The 20191-nt window shown below is 44.0% G+C and overlaps 1 protein-coding gene across 2 annotated transcripts in view; it reads left to right on the top strand.

Moving 5' to 3' along the window:
- The first annotated feature begins 2000 nt into the window (after nt 1-2000).
- cyth3a (cytohesin 3a) overlaps nt 2001-20191 on the top strand; it is a 20751-nt gene continuing 2560 nt past the window's right edge. Inside the window, exons 1-12 of one of the 2 annotated variants that reach the window (XM_076298472.1) lie at nt 2010-2092; nt 2260-2318; nt 10960-11042; nt 11473-11537; nt 11642-11708; nt 11892-12010; nt 13703-13783; nt 14274-14386; nt 15661-15809; nt 16768-16879; nt 19351-19427; nt 20055-20126. In XM_076298472.1, coding sequence (XP_076154587.1) covers nt 2282-2318; nt 10960-11042; nt 11473-11537; nt 11642-11708; nt 11892-12010; nt 13703-13783; nt 14274-14386; nt 15661-15809; nt 16768-16879; nt 19351-19427; nt 20055-20126 — 975 coding nt within the window. In that variant the 5' untranslated portion in view covers nt 2010-2092; nt 2260-2281. Of the gene's footprint in view, nt 2319-10959; nt 11043-11472; nt 11538-11641; nt 11709-11891; nt 12011-13702; nt 13784-14273; nt 14387-15660; nt 15810-16767; nt 16880-19350; nt 19428-20054; nt 20127-20191 lie in introns of both variants that reach the window. The other variant, XM_076298471.1, reaches the window with a different exon arrangement.

Genomic DNA, 20191 nt, shown 5'->3' with positions numbered 1-20191 from the left:
CCCCTCACAGGAAATCAATCCCACCTCGTAGCCCCCCCATTTCCCCTTTTCTCCCCATTTCCCCCCAGCCCGCCCTACACTCCCCAGTCCCCACGCTCACTTATTGCCTGATCGCGGCATGCACACTCTTCCTCTGAACATCAGTTGCCCTTTCTCCCTTTCCTGTATGTGTATGTAGACTCCAGTTCAACAACTGTGAGAGGGGTCCTCTATGATTCACACATGAGCCACCGTTGAGTTATCATACTGCATATCAATAGCCCCATTTGCTTCATGTTATTGGATCTACTGAATTAATCATTTAGAAAGACTTTACAAGGAATCTGGTTTAGAAATATATCAACCCCTTTTAGGTCTCTTCAGACAATTTGTTTATTGCTGTTCATGGCTGTTGTTATGGAGCCTATCATAATATTGACAGATTGTGTTGGAATCTGGTGTTTGTCACTGTGAGTCTTACAGGGATTTTATGTTGCATATACTTAATCACCCTCCTGACCAGGAGAGCTCCTCATGTAACACTTTTTCCACTCAGCACTTTTGCAACAGCATTTGTAAATTCATGCAAACGCAGTCAAACAAACCCTCCCATCTGACCTCGACTCCGTATGACCATGTAAGCAGGCTCACAGATTCAGTATACCGGTTAAAATAGTTTGTGACAGTGATGTGGCTAAAAACAATAAATTTGACTTTCAGTCTTTGTCAGAGTGATGAAGACTATCCAGAATAGCAGAAGTGCACGCTGGGATAGCCCTCAGTGCCTTGGGAGTTCTATGGGTGGAAATGGTGGGAGGGTGTGGTGAAGAGTTAGCTTCCCAGCATTGTTGCGCAATTCTTTGGCCACCCTTTGCGATCCTAAATGTCCAGTTTAGACCATCAGCTTTTTGGACCATGAAGTACTCATATGAATAATGGGGTGAAACAAAAAACAATGGGAAAATTATCATCACATGAGAACAAAGGGAAAATCAGGACACTTCTGGGTTAGGACAGCTGACCTGCCTTGATGTTGGGTTAGATATGTGGAATAGGCTACCTCATGAAGCCTCCTGTCTGAGTCACATGAACTGCAGTGAATGAGATCACTGGCGGTTAGGGTGTGTCCTCGATGAGGCCGTGCAGGAAGTGCTTGCTGTCCTGTCTTGCACGGCCCAGGAGAGGTCATGTGCTATGCTCACCGTTTCAGGCTGTCCTCAGGAACCTCATCAAGTCATGACTGTCAGCACTGATATAGCAGGCCAGGACACAAAATCTTCAGAGACATCTAGTCATCCCTAACCCCCCAAAACTCCCCGCTTATCGCCACACTTCCCAAGAAGAGAGAATTAGGAAGAAATAATGATGTTGTGTAATCAAAGCTATATGTTCGGACAAGCTCTCTTCTGAGTCGGTATAGTGAAGTTATGGAATGGAATGAAACAATTCGGAATACAAGGAATCTCAGGTCCCAGACAGAACATTGTCTAGACCATTGGAATGTATGATGAACCTATAAACTGTATGAAATGAGTTACATAGAAACAACATGTGATTCGGTTTGTTATGTACTTTGTATCCTCTAGCTTGTTTGAAGAGAGTTAATAATTCACCAGACTCTCACAAAGAAAAATCCCCTGTAGCTTTGTTGCCTATTTCTTGGGAAGTAAGAATTGTCTGGATGCAATCTTCTAGCCCAGTGCCATTGGATTTTATTTGATCTTAGCACCCACTATCCTTTATTTTATTTTATTAGCCTCTATTCTGTAGGCTTAGACAATCAGCAATCTTTGAGAGCTGAAGCTGAATATGATAAACCTGCATACGTGACAGTAAAGATTAAGGTAGCCTAAGTATTTTTCCTTCACATTTTCAGCAGCGCTGTGTTTAGACCAGACCAAGAAAATGAAATGAGAGGTTTGCACATTTTAATAGGGCGGAGCATAGTGATGACGTATAGTATATGCTGAGGAGATGGAGCTGCTTGTAACAAACCATTGAAACAGTGAGTGGAGCCTGTGATGGGAAACAGAGGACGGAGTAGGCTACCCACAATTTTTCATGGCAAAAACACGTCTGATACCTTAGATTGTGGCGTTGCTATATCGAGTTTGTAGGTGATAACATTGTCATATGTAGCCTATGTATACTCACTTCATCACTTGAAAAACCGTGGAATTAAATGAATAAATTAAACACTGTGAACACAATTGACATAGACTAGCCGTCCGACTGTTGAATAGAGGATCGTTTTTTATTTGTTTTTCCCCTCGCCACCAGCCGCTGGGATTGTTTCATCACTATGTCTGGAGGTGTAAACATGGATGAAGACAGCAGAGGTAGGATGCCAATTCATTGACCATTTTAAACCATGCTGGCGTATGAAATGAGCAGATAGACTAAAGTATCTATTTGATTTGAATGCATGCAAAGTGAATGAAGAATGCAATGTATTTCTTGTGTCGCCTTTATTAATACGCAAACATATTTAAGGTTAGTGTTATACACTGATAATATGGAAATTTCTCTGCGCAAGGCAAGTCCACGATCTGTAGTCTACAGATTCCGATTGAAGTTTGACACAGTCCATTGGCAAAATGTGTGATGCTATAGCCTATCAAATTTAAATGTTAAACGCATAAAATGTATAGATTGTAGCTCTAAAGTTGCCCTTTATATAAGATGAGATATAATTATTTGGACCTTAAACTATTGGCCGCAACTTATTAAATGAGTGTGCTGTCAAACTTCGCGATTGCTTATTATTATGGCTTTCTTGGGAGAGACCAGTCCAGCTTAGGCTAGGCTATAACCCAAAAGAAGTGTAGCAATGCGATGCATTATTTGTCAGTTCAGTGTTTGATCTTAGTTGGCGATGCTTTGAAGTGAAGAGGGAAGACATGCTGTGCTTGACGGTCGAGAGCGTGTAATTGGTGTTGTGTGGCGGTCGCCAGTGGCAAGAAAACCATAGGCAACCATCTGATGAGAGTTAACGAATGATAGGAAAACGTAGTTTCCTCTTATAGCTTATCCATCTGGTATTTAAGTGCACATAAAAGCCATAAGTCCATCACTCAGTGTAGTAGCCTAGGCTACAGTAGACGTGGATAACCTCAGCGCGTAACCCCTGGAAGATGTTAATCTGTTGGCACTGGCACGGGGCAAAGAGATATTTAGTGTAGTCTATTGTAGCCTAAGTGTAGCCGCCAGAAAATAATCATCACTTCTTGCAGACGAAGTTCCATACATAACCAAGTGATGTAAAGTAATGCAATTCTATAATGACTTGTTCTTTTTTATGTAATTTATAGACATGCCTTTGATTTACCTTGCACAATGTTTTCCCGATTCTAACACATACCATAATCTACATATCAGCACTTAGAGGAAAGAGGAACCACTGTAGCCTATATCTCAAATCCATTTCAAGCCTTGGTTTGAATGAGTTGATTGGATTCAACAGATGTAAGGTGAAGTATACGTGCACTTATGGCATTGGAATGTCAGGAAATCTCCCAGATTAAATGCTATAGGCCTGTGTGTACTAAGAGAGAGCATTTATGGGGAGGGGGTAGTGTGTGAGAGGATGTAGACCTTCAATATTGCATGGGCTGCTGCCGACTGAGATTGTATCTTTGCTGCCTGACCAGTGGGACTGGAGTCCCTCTCTTGTCTGGGCCAGGGTTTAGAGTCTCCATAGAGCTGGCTTTGTGCACGGGCAGTCAGCTATGTCCTGTGGTTCACGTGGCAGCCTGTCTGTGCAGACAATCTTGTGGCCTTGTGATCAGACTGGAAAGATTTGATCCTAATCAAATGGAAATGATTTTGCACAGGACTGCATCGTGACCACTGGGTGGTGGGCACAGTGCCGTCTGATCATGTCACAGACAAAAACAATTAAGGGACAAGATGTTCACTGGCTGTGTTTCTCCTCTGTTCTGTGTTTCCGGTTTATTCTGACCTGAACACAACAGTTTTTTACTTTGGTAATAAAGAAATGAACAGTCCTGGAAAAGTTTACTTCCACATTGCCCTATTCAGAACAAGAACCCATTCTTTTAGTTCTTTGTGGAAACATATGGGGTACTTGGTAGAACCGTACAACTGTTTGAACGTAAGAAGGGCCACTATTGTCACAGGTCCTCACAAACATGGGACTATTTATTCATGAGAGACAGTTGCTTCAGGATGCCATCTAGTTTGTCTGGTCCCACTACCAGCAGTGCATCTCAAGCAGCATGGATGGCATGGGAGAGCATTTGAAAGCTGCACAAGACAGACTGGCTCATCTGACGGACACCGTGCCTCTGATTTGCTGCAAGTATCCTCCCCGCCACGGCGCTGTGTGATCAATCACACGGAAAGGCAGTTAAAAAGCCCATTAGTCTCCGCACAGCCATCCACTCACAATGAAGGTCATAATGGGACTGGGTGTAATTAGAACACGTGCGAGATAAAGTGTTTGGATTGCCGGCTGATTTGTATGTTCTGCGTCCAGTCCCAGCAAGGAGACGAATCAATCCAGGGTGTCACTCACATATGTGGTGAAGGAGATGGAGGAGTTCTTGTTCTGCTTCTGGTGACTGAGTGGATCTTGCATAGCAAGGAAGGAAGTCAGCCGGCAGGCTTGTCGTGATGCTGTTGTCCCATATAGACAGGGACTATCACAGTCACGTATAGACAGGGACTATCACAGTCACATATAGACATGGTTGTTTCTGATGCATAGCAAACAATGGGTTCTGTCTGGTATCAGATGCATGTGACACACAAAGCACTGAGGTGCTGATACTTTGAGGAACACACTGCGCTCCATGCTAACCCAAACCACTGTGTCACTCAGTTCACCGCTTTGACTTGGGCTCCACATGGTTCGTAGAAAAAAAAGAGCTGCTGTATTCGCCTCTGTGAGAGATGGGCTGTAACTCATTACTGTTTATTGCAATCAGGGTCTATTTATAGATTCAGTATGGAGTTGGGGTGGAAAATTGAAAACAGACGTGAGAGCTATTCAGTCTGGGAATGGTAAGAGTTTGCATGAGGATGTTTTCTGCCTTGGGATTCGGTCTCGTTGGTTTACAGTCCATGTGTGCTTCAGGGTCTTGCCAAGGCGTGTCTGACGTCACTGGACCAGGGGAAAGAAATGTGCCTTTTCACATCCAGTGGGCGATTGCCAGTGAACTGTGTATCATGATCCCCGGCAACCACAGTGACTCCTTCACTCAATGCTTTTTTCTTTTCTTTTCTTCTTTTTTTTGACCGTGGGAATAGCCATGTGAGTTGGCCTCTTCCTCCTATTCTCTGAAAAAGTTGGCCTCGGAAGAGGGGGGGGTGGCTGCACACACGCCAGTGGGGTCAAAATGTGTGTAAAATCCCACCCCTGTCCACCAGACAATCTTATCAGAATGGACACTCTGCAAACAGTCCATTTGCTTTTTGTCCTTCCCATTAATGCTGTGCCGTGTTTTTCCCCCCCTGCCTTTTCCACTCGGTCTTTAATGCATTAACTGGTGCATGGAAAATGGTTGGCAGCCTGTCATTTATGTGCACCACACGCCCATACTCTGCATGGAGGATCTCTTGCCTCCATTCTTTGACAACATGAACTGAAGCGCCCTTGCGCCCCGGTAATAACAGTTTTGGTAGGACAGGGGTGGTAATCAAGGGGGAGAGGCCCAGAGGAGCCTCCGGGAAAGAGTTATTGACACTGTGAGCGTGCTGGCGTCTGGTCTCTCGCGCTCTCCCTGGGGTTCTGTCTGGCACCAGGCATGGCACTGTGGGCACTGGGCAGCGGGCATCCTCTCATCAGCGGTGTCATCATCTTTCGCAGCGTGGGTGTTGATGCCATGCGAGGTCAGGACTCTGAGCTGGAGGAGATGTTTGCCAGGCCTAAAGCGTTACGCACCTAGCCCCGTTGAAAGACATAAGCTCTCTCGCTCTAGAATCCCTGTTTGTCGGCTTCTAAATGTGGCATATCTGCGGCTTAAAAGGATCAAAAACATTAGGCCACACGTGCAAAGAATACCGCGAGCTGCTGCATACGCCCGCCCATAATGTGTCATCTCTAGACTTATCACGAGATTTAGAGAAGCATTCTGCCCTGTTAGTGGAGACTCACAAGCTTGGATTTACACTGCACATTTTGCCTAGCGTTCATTTAGACATGGGGTTGTTTTTCAGCTTAGATATGAAGTAGACGTGGCCAGTGGCCACGGTGGAGGAGAGGCGAGCTCGTAAATGGCTGCAGTCTTACTGGCCCTGCACAAGCATATGGCATTGATTTGAGGCAGTACTTGGCGGGGGGGGCTGTGTTTCCAAGATGTTTTCTTTTGCCGTGAAAACGGCCTGAGGCGGTACATGGCAAAGTGCTCTCTGTTTGGGACGTGGGCTGGACGAGTACCGGTGTGGGGCGTGTGTTTTCCCGCTCTTGGAGAGAAGGAGGGAAGTGAGAAAGACGCAAAACAGAGAGCAAACCGCCAGTCGACTTGAGTTTCACCGTGATGGAAAACTCTTGCAGCACAGGCATCTCACGGGCAAAACAGCTCCTCCCTGGCCAATGCCAGGCCTCTTCGGGGCATGTGAGGGCGTTGTGAGACTGGCAGTGAAGGAGAAAGAGAGAGCTTGGATCTTGTTTCGGCCACTGGGAAGCTCGAGTCCACGGACCCCTAACCCTTTCTGGAATGCCAGAGTGGGTGACCCCTAGCATGCCAGCATTCCTATCGGGTTTATCTGACCAGAGTAGAGGCCTGACCCGAAGAAAGGGCAGAGTGGCTATTACATAAGAGAGCCCATGTGTTATAACCTGATGCATATGTGGGAAACACTCTGTGGTGGGACATTAGCCCCTTCAAAGGTATTAAAGAGGTGCTTTTGGATGGTGGGGTCCTGTTATCTTTGACGCCAGCCATAATAAGCTTTTTGAGAGGTCTGGTTATGAGTTTGCAGAAGACGTTAATTTCCTGCTGTACAGCTGTGGTCTTTTAATGTGGTGTGGAAGTGTGAGGTCTCGTTGGTGTTGTTGTTCTCCCCACACCCACGTCACAGACGGCTGAACCGCAGTTTTCAGTGGGGAGACAGTATCTGGTTCGTTTAGGCGCTCATACTGTTCACACCAGCACGATCCAGAATGAAGGTTTAACAGCAGTTTGAAATTAGACAGAGGAGACAATAGCCTCCTCACACTCCATATGTATTCAATTTTCAAATCTTCCCTCACAGTTTTCCACAAGGACAAAAGCACTGTTCATATCTGAGAATACAGCTATAATTCAGTGTTACTACCATTTCTTCAGCAAGAATGAGTTAATTTTGAGGGTATTTCCAGTGACTATATTTTTCAGACAGTTTAATGTTCCATTCTCAACGATGGTGCCGTGGCATGTGTTTAATAGATGCTGGTCGTCCCTCCCTACACTGAGCTTCTGCAGATGTGCCATTGTTTTCTCTCCGCCTCCTTGTTAATTCTTTTGTTTTATAAATAAACAGATTTAGTGGAAGTAAGAGGATCAAGATAGCCTTAAGGGTTTCCAAAATTAGGGGGTGGGAGTGGGGGGGAGGTTCTCTCTCATTTTGCAATCAGGTCTTGAAGTTTGATTATTTTTTTTGCCTTTGTCTCATTGGTTAATTACAATGTAAGGACAAAGAAGGCTACAGAGCCAAGGACAACAGTGTCCATTTCATCATCTCTCTAAATGGAAACATATGGCCTGTAGGTGCTGAAAGCTGGTGTCATAGAAATGCTGTTCAGTACAGTGTCAGCATGCATGTTGATAATATTAGAATGTCTTGGTCATTGCTTTTATGTGACCTAACAGCAGGTCAGCATCTTCTGTAATCTGAACAAGGGCAGAGCGGTCAGTCACAGGCAGGAACAACTTAATGGAGTACCATTGCCATTAGTCTGAGAGCTCCCCAATGACATCACCGGCATTCAGTTGAAGATCTCAGCCAGACCTTTTTCCCAGGAAACAAGTCCACCCATATCACCATAATTTATATGACATCATCCCATTTGGCTGTTGATGCCTTCCGTCGATACAGAACACATTGACTCAGATTTCGTTTAAACAGGCCTCTTTGAAATCCTCGTATGCATGCTTGACTTTTCTTAGCTATACTGGCACCTTGCTGAGTGACAACCTATCAACTTCAAAAGGTTTTGCTGCTCAGAACTCTCAGGATACTGGATGATACGGGGATAGAATTCTACTCAACCCTCTCTTTTTTTCCCTGAGTGTATAACATATTAATATATGGCCTAAATACATTTCTGAAAATATAAAGATGTTTGTGCTTCTGCTGCCTCTGCAGAAAGTGCTGGTTAGGAGTATAATCATGACAGCTAAAGTAGGTTAGTGGTGAACGCTGGGCCACATCTGTGTGTGTGGAGTATTCTCCCGGTGCCATAGTCTAGGATGAGGCGCTGGTTAATCGCTGTGGATGCGCTGGGCGGATTAGAGCCAGCTGGCAGCCCACCCGGGCCACAGCACACTGGGTGAGATACGGTTAGGGGGATTAGGGACAAAATGTAGATTATAGAGGCTGTTAGGAGCCCTGACTCGCCGCACGTGTCTCTCTCTCTCGCGCGCGCGCGCACTCTCTCTCTCGGCCCCTCGGCCCTCGGAGCGGAGGCCAAAGCCCCTGTGGCGTGGTGTGCCGGAATGGCAGTCAGCAGGGGGAATTCCCAATGGATGTGTGTGTGTGTGTGTGTGTGTGTGTGTGTGTGTGTGTTGCTTCTCTGTCTGTAATCTCCATTACTGTCCTGGATACTCAGCTAACTCCCATGGCCAACATGGAGTGTTTTTGTTGACATCCTCAGGAGCTCAGCAACGACTGTTTACTGTTTATTTCACTCAGAGTGTCACATTTTCTCATGGAGTTGGAAGTCTTCCTCAAACATTTGAGCATATGTAGATGTAATTTGTAGTGGACGAGACTCCAAGCTCTCTGAAAGTAGAGAACACACCTTGATTTGCAGTACTAATTCCATTGGCTGGACACTTGACTGAATTCATTTTGCCTGAGCGCTCCTCCCCATGTTGGATGCATATGTGTTGTAGCACTCGTGCAGATGTGGAGTTAAGCCAATGCAGTCTAATCCTGCCAATGCATATTTGCATGCCACGGCTGTGCATCCATTCATGTATGCAACCTCATCAGAGAGAGAATTTAATTGAGGCTCCATATATCATCTGATGTGTAGATTGACACGTGTCTGTTGCATGGTTTGAATTATCACTCTCTTTTCTCCAGGGAACATGTTAAAAGTCCTGTACTCTTCTGATCATGTAGGCATATCTCTCTTCACACTATCTTCCTCCTGTACATGCATGGTATAGCTCTCGGATTATTGCCATAAATATCCTGTCTCAAAGCATGAATGGCACACTTTAATTAAGTGCATACACACTGTGGGATGTGACCACTGGCTGAGGTCAGTGTGTTGCACAGTGGTGAAACTCTTAGAATTGAAATAAAACGTTAGGCCTACGTTATTAATTAAAAATGAATTATCCACATTCTCTGACTATTTTTGTAGGAAAAACCCTGACGAAAAAGGCCCCAGGGTGCCTTTTCCCATAATTAATCTGCACTTCCCAATGAAATTCCAAATATAATGTTTGGCAACCCCCTCAGGCGTTCTCCTCACTGAGGAAAATGGAGATTACAGATCACACTTTATGGAGCAAATTAAAAAATATCCGTCGTTAAATAACCACCAGCCATTTCCTTTAAGTAAAATAAAATCAGACCGTACATATTTATCATAAGCACCACTGGGTAACGGAGGTGAACTGTGTTAATTGCGTTATTGTTCTGCTGAGCTGCAGATATAATGGCGGCACACATTCACCCCATTGTCATGAAGCAACACCCTCACAGGAGGAAACTCCCCCTCACCCTCTCCCAAATGGCTCCTGTTCCCCGTTCTGGTGTACAATTACATAATGTGCTAAAACAAAGCCTGATGGATGTGATCATGGATGGGATTCGGGGGTTAATTCCATGTCACCAATCTCCACAATCACTCACACACCCACACTCCAAATAGGACAACTTGAATGTAAAGCAGCCATGGAAAAAGTGATGGAAGTACTTGTATTGTGCCTGATGTAGCCAAACCTTACATCACTTTGTCTTCCTTAACACCACAGCATGTTATTGTTCCATAAAAGACTTGAAGTTAATGCCAAAAACAACATTTAAAAATGATATAGAATCATGGTACACAGGATCAGTTATTCAGTGGGCTAAGCATGCTAAATGCATATAACCTTGCTGCCACCCCCATATTTGACATGTTAGATAAGGATGGTACTAAAACCTGTTGACCCTACATTTTAACCGTCGAGTTGAGTGAACAGCTGTAATTGTTTCCGGAGATTGTGAGCAGACTGTTTGCTCAATTTGTACGAACCTGGGTAATCACCGCGACGTGCTCTTTGAAAAGCACATGCCATTTCCTCTCTCCAAGTGAACACCTCAGCTGGCTCATAGGCTGGATTAATTAGGGCAATCAGAGCATCTTCCTCTCGACTTGGCTTCCAGCGCTGGATTTGCACACGTTCGCTCAGCCTCAGCCCCAGTGCCACTTGCTTTCATCCTGCGGCTGGAAGATGAGGGTGCACTCCTGTTTCTCAATTTAAGAGAAGAGAAACATAATCCTAAATGGATTTTTTCCCCTAATCGAATTACTTCCTTCTGAAGACATTTTGGTCACAATCGCAACTCATTAAAACTCTATTGTCTGCTGATTTATAAGAGATTTTTACTTTGATGTGTACCCGTTGATCTTGTATATTAGACACTGGCGGTATATAAGATATACAGTATAAATAAGTATGTATGACATACTATATGTAGTATGTAGGAGATATAATGTAGTATGTTAGAATGTAGTATGCCATATACCCCTGTGTCATATTTAATACACGAGGTACTGTATATGAGTCTGATGCCTGTTGGTGTGTTCTTCTGCAGTACCTGAGGACCTCTCTGTGGAGGAGAGAGACGAGCTGTCAAACATACGACGCAGGAAGAAGGAGCTCCTGGATGACATTGAGGTATTGTGTTTGGAACCTCATTTGGCCAGTGTTGATTGTCTGAGTAATGGAACACTCCCCATTTTGTGCTCCTTTGTATTCCCAGCGGGAGACAAACTGGCTGAAATTTGGCTGTTGTTGCATGAATGCCTTGTTGAGCGGTTTGATCTGTGTTTACATTTAAGGTTGAGGAACAGTTGCAATACACAGTTGACTCTGTTTTAATCCTCAAAGTCTTTGAACATTAATGGTTTAGTGTTCAGAGCGTGCTGAGAGATTTGGTTGTTCATGCTGACTGTTTTTGCTCTGATCTTTGATATGCTGTTCTTTTAGCATATTCAAACCAACAAAGACAAAACAGAATGCCCAGCTAAACGTACCATCTGTATTGTACATTCAACATTGTAGATGACATATTCTTTATACACAATACAATTGCTCTCTTTTGCAGCGGTTAAAGTTAGAGATCTCTGAAGTGATGACTGAGATTGAGCAGTTAACATGTGTGGGAGAAAGGTGAGTATCACAGAATTCTGTGTTCATTTGTTTTTTTGAATCACAGATAGCTAAAAGACAAATAAAAGTAGTACGACTGCTCTCAATTTCTCTTCTTTCTGTAGCAAAACGACACAGAGAAACAAACAGATTGCAGTTGGGAGGAAGAAATTCAACATGGATCCCAAAAAGGTTAGTCGTCATTGGCACACCAGCTGTATGATACATTCATTAATGACGTTTGGCCAATTAGGCAACAACTAACAGATCCCTGGGGGATTAGATAAATACATTTATTAATGAGCACATTGGTAACTATCTTATGTTTATGCATTGGACATGTGGCACGGGACAATAACCTGGTGTTGCTTTCAGGGCATCCAGTTTCTGCTGGAAAATGACCTTTTGCAACATACGCCAGAGGACATTGCACAGTTCCTGTACAAAGGGGAAGGCCTCAACAAAACGGTCATCGGAGATTATCTTGGCGAAAGGTCAGATCATTTGGCACAAATGGGGGCTTGAGAACAGAGATAATGTCTCAGCTCTTTTGGGTTTGAGTCTTGATTAATGATATATGCTTAAGATTACACTCCTGTAAATCTTAAAATCTTAGCCCATCTGTCCAGGAAATTGAATATACCATTTTACTGATGAGAATGGCCACCAATGTCTGGAAATATAGATGTCTTATCTCTTTGATTGCCCCTCTGGGTATCTCATTGGCAATAAAATGTTATTATCCTCATCTGGTAGAGTTGACACTGGCTTGTTAAATTGCAGTGTGTGTGGTTACTTGTGGCTGTGTGGTCAATGCTTGTTGGAATAGGCCGCTCCTTTAACCTGCCAGATATACTCCCACATATTAGAAAAGTTACATTTGCAAGCAGGGATTTATGGTTAAGCTCTATCAAACTTTAAAACTGGCATGAATTTTTAAAAATTTAATCAGGATATGATATGATGCCATCAAGCCACCTCAGTGATATAAGCTTTTCATCTATGAGAATTTTTTAATCAAAGGTGACCACGTCTCTTAAGCATAGTAAGGCCAAAATAAATCCTCCATGATCTCAGGAAACCATCCGTAATGAGATCCATCACTGTCCTTACCTGAAGTGAGAAGATAATCTCCACTCTACTCATTGAAGTGAATGAAGGAGTTCTTTTGTGAGCGCAGCAGGCAGCTAACAGTCTGGCCTCCCCGGAGGGCTGTAGCTAGACTCAAGGGCCTCTTCAAAGAAAGCATCACCTTCCCACTCGCAGGCAACTGTAAACAAAAGTAGAGGAGAGGTGTAATTAGCAATTACTGCTAATTGTATTTATGCGAGGAACTCGAACGGGAACCTATTATTACGTCTCATTATGATCACAAGCTTGCTGCGGAACGAGTGACTCAAGGAGAGTGCGTGTAATCAGCCATATGTTGCAGGAAATTGGTCCATTGACTCACTCTTTTATCAGATATGTTTATCGCATAATGTATGTTACGTACCCTATATGTACTGTGTATTTATAGGTAGTATAGTCACCATAGGCTGTGTCTTTTGAGGGAAAGACTAGAGTTTCCAGATTAATGATCTCAGTTCATTATGTAGCAGAGCTGCAGTGTAAACCCAAGAGATTGCCTTCAAAGATGTTGCTCCAGTTAGTTGGCGCTTGGTATAGTAAGCATGCTATCAGGGACCAGTATCTGTGTGCTCTGCATGTTGCTAGCGCTTGTTTCTTGGTCAAATTGGATTACTGTGTTATCAGTGTTATCAGAGCCTGGCCACAGTTAATGGCTCCAGAGTGCTGTCTCATCTGAAGTGGCCTGGGTTTTGGCCCTCTCGAGATTTAAATCTTTTGATTGATGGTTGTCAGGATCTTTCCAAACGTCAACTGGATTGAGCAGAAATGTGTTTTTGAAGCCGTGGCTTTTTAAGATTGGATCCAGATTTTTGTCTGGCCAGTGCCCCACTCCTCCTGTCAATATCAGCAGAGAGAAATGCCTGAAACTCTGAGAGGTGCCAATAGGACAGAATCCATCACAGTGGAAATATCGCTTTCCCCATTCCGGACTCAAACTGTGCAACTATTTCATTTCTTATTTTTAATGCTCCCTTGGTAATTGATCGTTGCTTTGCTTTGCTTTGCTTTGCTTTGCTTTGCTCCTCTGATTGGAATTCCTTTCCTCTTCTCCTCAGGGATGACTTCAACATCAAGGTTCTGCAGGCCTTCGTGGAGCTTCACGAGTTTGCAGATCTGAACCTGGTGCAGGCTTTGAGGTGAGGCGCTTTTTTTCATAATCACACTGAGGCATGGAAAAGGCCCTTCAGCTGAATTATGTGGCACTGCACGCCCATGTCTTTCTTTAAGACAAATAACAACCCTATCCTTGTGGATGCCTTATAATTTTGTCCATTATGTATTTTGTGTGGTGTTTATCTTTTTTACGTTTAGGGATGTTTATTGGTGTCAGTGGCATTAAAGAACACTGCTACATCATTAAAGAGATATAGCAGACACAAGCAAACAAGCATAGACCAATAGATTATAGACATATAATTCAGCATATTAGTGACTGTCTTTTGATCTGAGTGTCACACATGAAAGCTCTTTGCTGATGAGATCATTTAATTAGCACGCAGAAGTGTAGATGCACAATTTCACATCTGTCTGTTCCCCTGCTCTCTCAGAGGTGAGTCAGAACTGAGGCGCGTGGGAGGGCGTGTGTGATAATCACTCCCTGATTTACCTTCCTATTCCTCACGCTAGGCAATTTCTGTGGAGCTTCAGGCTACCCGGCGAAGCCCAGAAGATTGACCGGATGATGGAGGCGTTTGCATCCCGGTACTGCCAGTGCAACCCAGGGGTCTTCCAGTCAACAGGTCAGCCATACACAGAACTCTGTTTTATTATTTAATTACAGCGGTGTCTGATCATTAGAAACAGAATGAATCTCGGCGAAGAGCATGATTGTGTCTCCACGCTCATTTGCAGCACATACTCTGTGGCCTAAATATTGGAACTGTTTTTGTGGAGCTGCATGCGCCCCGCTGTGTGTCTGAGAGAGAGAAAGAGAAAGGGGGGATTCGTTGCCCAACATTAAAACCTCATTATAAAAAACTTTTTTTCATTACCACAGGCAAGCTCATAATGCCGTTGTATTGCAGAATGTTATGTAAAATCATAAAACTCAGAGCTTCATAGAGGAAACATACATCATTTCTAGTATCATTGGCTTGACCCAAAAACAATGCAAGGCATGCGTTTCAAGATTGCCTCGTAGAATATAGTGGACATTTCAACATAATTGCTTTGCAGTATACTTTAAAATTGCACCATCACCAATCCCCTATAGTGTTGCAATGTATATTACATGGAAAAAGAAACACAGCCTCAGGATCTGAATAACAATGTGTTTTGGGGGATTGCAGAATCCTGTATGACATGCCAGAAGATAGCATTATATGCGCAGCCTACTGTGCCATTGTGTTGGTACTGTCACAGTGGGGGACTCTCTGGAATACAGCTCAGTCTATAGTAGGGGGCTGAGTTAGGAGCGCGCGCACGATAATGATTTATTCACACACAGAATCTGCTGTGCGTCAGAGCGTTAATATTCATGAGCACCCGCTCCTTTTTTTAATAGTGTTTCCTCACAAAGAGCTCCAATGGTCACGGATTCATAAACAGTGCATGTGTGAGTCACAGAATGGCAGCGGAGCAACTCTCAGGAGGAGTTTCGCTTTCTCTTTAAAGAGACTCACCAGTGCTAGGAAGGGAGAATATGACTATCCCTTTGGGTAGCTAGCAGAGCTGCGTCACTGCACAATGTGACCTCAGTGTTGTCCTAACAACGTCCACTAAACTCAACACTAATGAAAAGCATACGTCAGTGGTGTTGAATGAATGAATGAATGAATGAATGGTGTTGAATCAACTATTCATTGCTTTGTAAACCTGCATTTAGTTCTGCAGCAACACAAGCTTTAGTGCTAAAAAGATATGTTCACTCATACATACTCAAACACTCATAAGTGAATATTGACCTCTGACCTAGATAGGAGGGAGTACAGTATGTTTTGGCTGCACACCTGTGACACAACAGAGCTGGCAAGACACATGCAGGGTTGAAAGTGACCCCTGGTCTCCTCCACAGACACCTGCTACGTGCTCTCCTTCGCCATCATCATGCTGAACACCAGCCTGCACAACCCCAACGTGAGGGACAAGCCGCCAGTGGAGAGGTTCATCTCCATGAACCGAGGGATCAACGAGGGAGGAGACCTGCCCGAGGAGCTGCTCAGGGTGAGGGGTCCCTCTGCTCCAGGCCACGCACTAGAACACTAGAGCCATTCTCACACTCTTATAAGGGTCTTCAAAATGGGTTTTCAGTCATTGAAGGGTTCTAACACCTCAGTTTTGGCGAGGACAAATAAACAGAACCTATAGGCACATTCTTTCCAGAAACATTTGTTATACATGACTGATAATGTCCATGATTCTACTGTAAAAAGAATTAAATATTATTTCAATATATATATAAATATACATAACTTATTTACATATGACAGTATACAGTACATCAATTGCAGATACAATTTATGTAGATATAACAGACCACAGTACATCAGTTGCAAATGGGATAGGCCTGCCCAAATGTTTTTGCTTTTTAACTCCGGAAGCAAAGGAAGAGACATAGGAACAATGACACTGTGGTGATAATGGTTCACCCACAGCAGAGTTTTTACTTGTTTTGTTTGTCCTCGGCAGTAGGAAAACAGTAACAGACGACATTTCACTTCACCAACATATTCTGCAAGAAAGCATGCTTAATACTGCTCCCACTGGATGTGCCCTGAATCCGCACTATGGAAAGCCACAGACAAGATGTGTTTGTTAATTATAGAGGGTTGTGAGTGTTGTCAGCATGTTAGCTGCTGTCAGTGTGCACAGCACAGTGTGTGGTAGAGGCTATTTACTGGTCCCAGATGCTCCTTCTCTGCCATGTCAAAGATAACAAACTGCAGTAGAAGGTGGAAAAATGAAAGTGTTGGGAAAAAATATTTCTCACTAAATACTTTTTTTTTTTTTTTAAATGGAACAACTTGCTCAACTCCTGAGAATAAATGAAGACCTGGGTGCCTAATCCTGAACAAACCTAAAGATAGGATGAAATAGACTTTTTTACACCGCCACTTTTTTACACAGCCACTCTTCATTGTGCAGGTTACTAAATACTTTGCGTGTGTATTTCTTTCTACAGAATTTATATGAAAGCATAAAGAACGAGCCCTTCAAAATTCCCGAGGACGATGGCAACGACCTGACGCATACATTCTTCAACCCGGACCGAGAAGGCTGGCTTCTAAAGCTGGGTCAGTAAAAACTTGATGAGCTGGGCTCATTCTCGTCAACCCCTCTCACCAAGTGGATTATGTTTCTGTCCCTTGAGTAGCCAGGACATCTGTATGTCCGAGCTGTGCTGTGCTGAGCTGTGCTGTGACATTGCCCTGTCCTTTCTTTTCCTTGCCTCGCCCACCCCACACCCCCACACCCCACACCCCCACACTCCACACCCCACGCCCCCACACTCCACACCCCCACACCCCTCTCTGAAGCTGCATTTTCTCCTTGCTGCCCATTGTCTTGTCTCCATTTTTCTGCAGGATTGTTTGGATTGAAATGTTCCTTCCTGCTATCTCCATGCCCTCCTTTTGACCGCCTCCTTCTTCAGTTACTTGATTGGGTGGCGCCACCGTTTCGCTAAACTAGTGTACGAGACCCTGAAGCTACAATATATCTCACTCTTTGCAGTCATGTTATCAGTACATCAGCTGGCTATTGAAAAGAAAAACACAGCTTTTCTTGTCTGACTTCCACTAAATGATTGTTTCTTGCAAGTGTTAGGAGAACTGAGTTATCATAGCTGGGGCATCAGGTTATCTCTCTGTGAATTCACATGGATGGTGGGCTTCTGTCACGTTCTGGGGCAGTAAGAAAGAATAAGGGATTTTTTTTGTCTTTTATGGTGAATGGTTCCACTGTGCCCTATTTTAGTTTTTAGCCGACACAGTATTTCCTTCATGTTTAGAATTCTCTTAGATTTTAGCCCCATTAAAAAGCTTAGCAGAAGGCCCCCAAAGTTTGCTTCACACCTTCAAATTCAAATTCAAATTCAGAAGTTGATTTATTGCCATGACATATGGGCACTTGTATTGCCAAAGCAGTTAATACATGTAGTATAAGACATTACAACAACTACAGATACAGAACATAATACATTAACTGATAACAGAAATCAGAACACCTACGTAAAACATACAATAAGACAAACTAAAAACACAGGTAGACACTTTCTTTCATACTCCCCAGTAGGCTATAGCAGCAGACTATTGGAACAAGCTTGGCCTTGATCCAAAGGATCTGGGCGGGATGAGGGCCGAATTTGGCCCGGAATCGGCCCAGAATCAGCCATTATTTGGGCCAGTGATGTGTGTTTGGGGAAAACACACTCTTCTGAGGATCAGTAGCTGCAACATCAACATGCACCCTTTCACACAGATTAGATTTCCACATGATCATCATCACTCACTCACTCCCCCCCCCCCTCTCTCTCTGAAAGACTTCCCTGCGAGCTGTATCAGAAGCTAAAAACAGGGCCTGTTTTCCTCCGCGTATAAAAACTGATCTGGTGCAGTTTACTGTACACCCCCCGCTGTGATCGGAGCTGGCAGGCGGCTTCCCTCGCGGCACTCCGAGGCTGTGCCACATTCCCTCCTCTCCCGCTGATGTCTCTCTCTCTCTCTCTCTCTCTCTCTCTCTCTCTCTCTCCATCTCCCTCCCTCTTTCTCTCCCTCTCTCTCTCACTCCATCTCTCTCAGGGGGCACCCCTCTCTCTGCCAGGCTCCATACTGTGCCAACTAATTTAGTTTAATGCTGCTTTTCCTCTTTCTCTCCCCCTCTTCCTCCACTTCTCTCTCTCTCTCTCTCTCTCTCTCTCTCTCTCTCTCTCTCTCTCTCTCTCTCTCTCCATGTGTCCATTCCAGTCCTGATTAAGACAGCACAACTATACCATTACGACTCTCGTGAAACATTGTAATGCATTTTCCAGCTTTTCCAGGTCATTTAAGACATACGGCTAATAAAATGTTACCCCCAGGCCGTCCGATGCCCATTCCAGGTCATTGACACATTTGAATGCAGGTTTCCTACTGGTTATTTAGTGTGTGAGCAGTGTGCAGTCTATGACTCAGATGGCACTGCACTGGTATAGTTAAATGAACCCGCATCGTGTTGAACTTCCACATATTTTTCCATGTGTTCTTCAAAATGTGTCATCAGTATATTAAGTATGGCACTGCAGTCAACTGAGTTGTCTATATTATTGTGTATTACATTCACTCATTGAAAGTTTGACCTGAATCAACATTCATCCTTTAAAGATTTCTTAAGACAATTTTTTATGCATACTTATGTTTTTCTTTATGTTGATGGTTATGCATTTTTGAACAGTATACCACCAAGATAGTTTTCTATTAGTAAATGATATGCAGCTTCAGATGCATTTCAGGATTTTATGGAGGTGTCAGTATTTAATTAGGTATCATGACAGCTGTCTCTCAGCTTTGATGTTTATTGACATGCCAGCCATATCATTGCAATCTCAAGCGAATCAGCCTTGGGACCATCTTGGGACTGTCTGTTTTTGAAGGAGGAGAATGACCTCAGCCACTGTGTGTTGTCCTTCCATTTCTTGCCCGTCACAGCACTTTTCTGTAGCTTAGTTATTCCACCATTCTGTGTAGTTTACGGGTCATTTATAATTCATGTCCTGTCTCCCATGCAGGAGGGCGAGTGAAGACGTGGAAGAGGAGGTGGTTCATCCTGACCGACAACTGCCTGTATTACTTTGAGTACACCACTGTAAGTTACTGCAGACATCAGCTTCTCTCGGCTGGGTTGGGGAAACATTTCATCATTTCACTTCACGTGGGGAGGGAAGAGGGAGAAAAACAGAGAGACAAATAGTGAGAGCGTTTTTATCTATTTAAAAAGGCTCTTTGTCTATCAGTGAAATCTAAGCTGTAGCAGACAGTACCCCCCATGCAGAGTTTGCCCTCACATCCCAAAATGACCAGAATACCGGAGAAACATCTGGCGAGGGTCTCTCCAGTCACGTGGAACATGTGGCCACTTCAAACACACCGCCATGCCCCCCCCCCAAAGGAGCCCTCAGATCTGGGTCCCCGGGCAATCACTTCCCCGCTGGGTCCTCCTCATTAAGCCGAGATGCCCAGGGAATAATGACGCTCTCATCCCCCGCAACGCTGCGCTCGTAATGCGGTCCTGGAGACACAATAGCTGCTCCACATTGCGATTGCGATTGGTTTGCATTTTCTTAAGCACCGTCCTCCATAAGCCCTCCCCAATGTTGTTTGAGGAAACATATTGCGAAAATAAGTCGAGGCATTAATCATTTTTATATTAAGAATGATAAAGACACGGATTTTGAAGGGGGATTACAGAATATTTCTGGTAATATTTCTGCAGGACAAGGAGCCCCGAGGGATTATTCCTCTGGAGAACCTCAGCATCAGGGAGGTCGACGAACCCAGGAAACCGGTGAGATGTCGATGTTTACCTCATTACATGAAGTTAACTTCTTTCACTTCACTGTTTTAAAAGAC

Source organism: Alosa pseudoharengus, unplaced genomic scaffold (assembly GCF_046254945.1).
Source record: "Alosa pseudoharengus isolate Yale_2024_CS ecotype anadromous, Long Island Sound unplaced genomic scaffold, YU_APseudo_1.1 YU_APseudo_1.1_scf_21, whole genome shotgun sequence".
NCBI lineage: Eukaryota > Metazoa > Chordata > Actinopteri > Clupeiformes > Clupeidae > Alosa > Alosa pseudoharengus.
The sequence above is the reverse complement of the archived record's forward strand: the minus strand, read 5'-3'. Positions and strand labels throughout refer to the sequence as shown.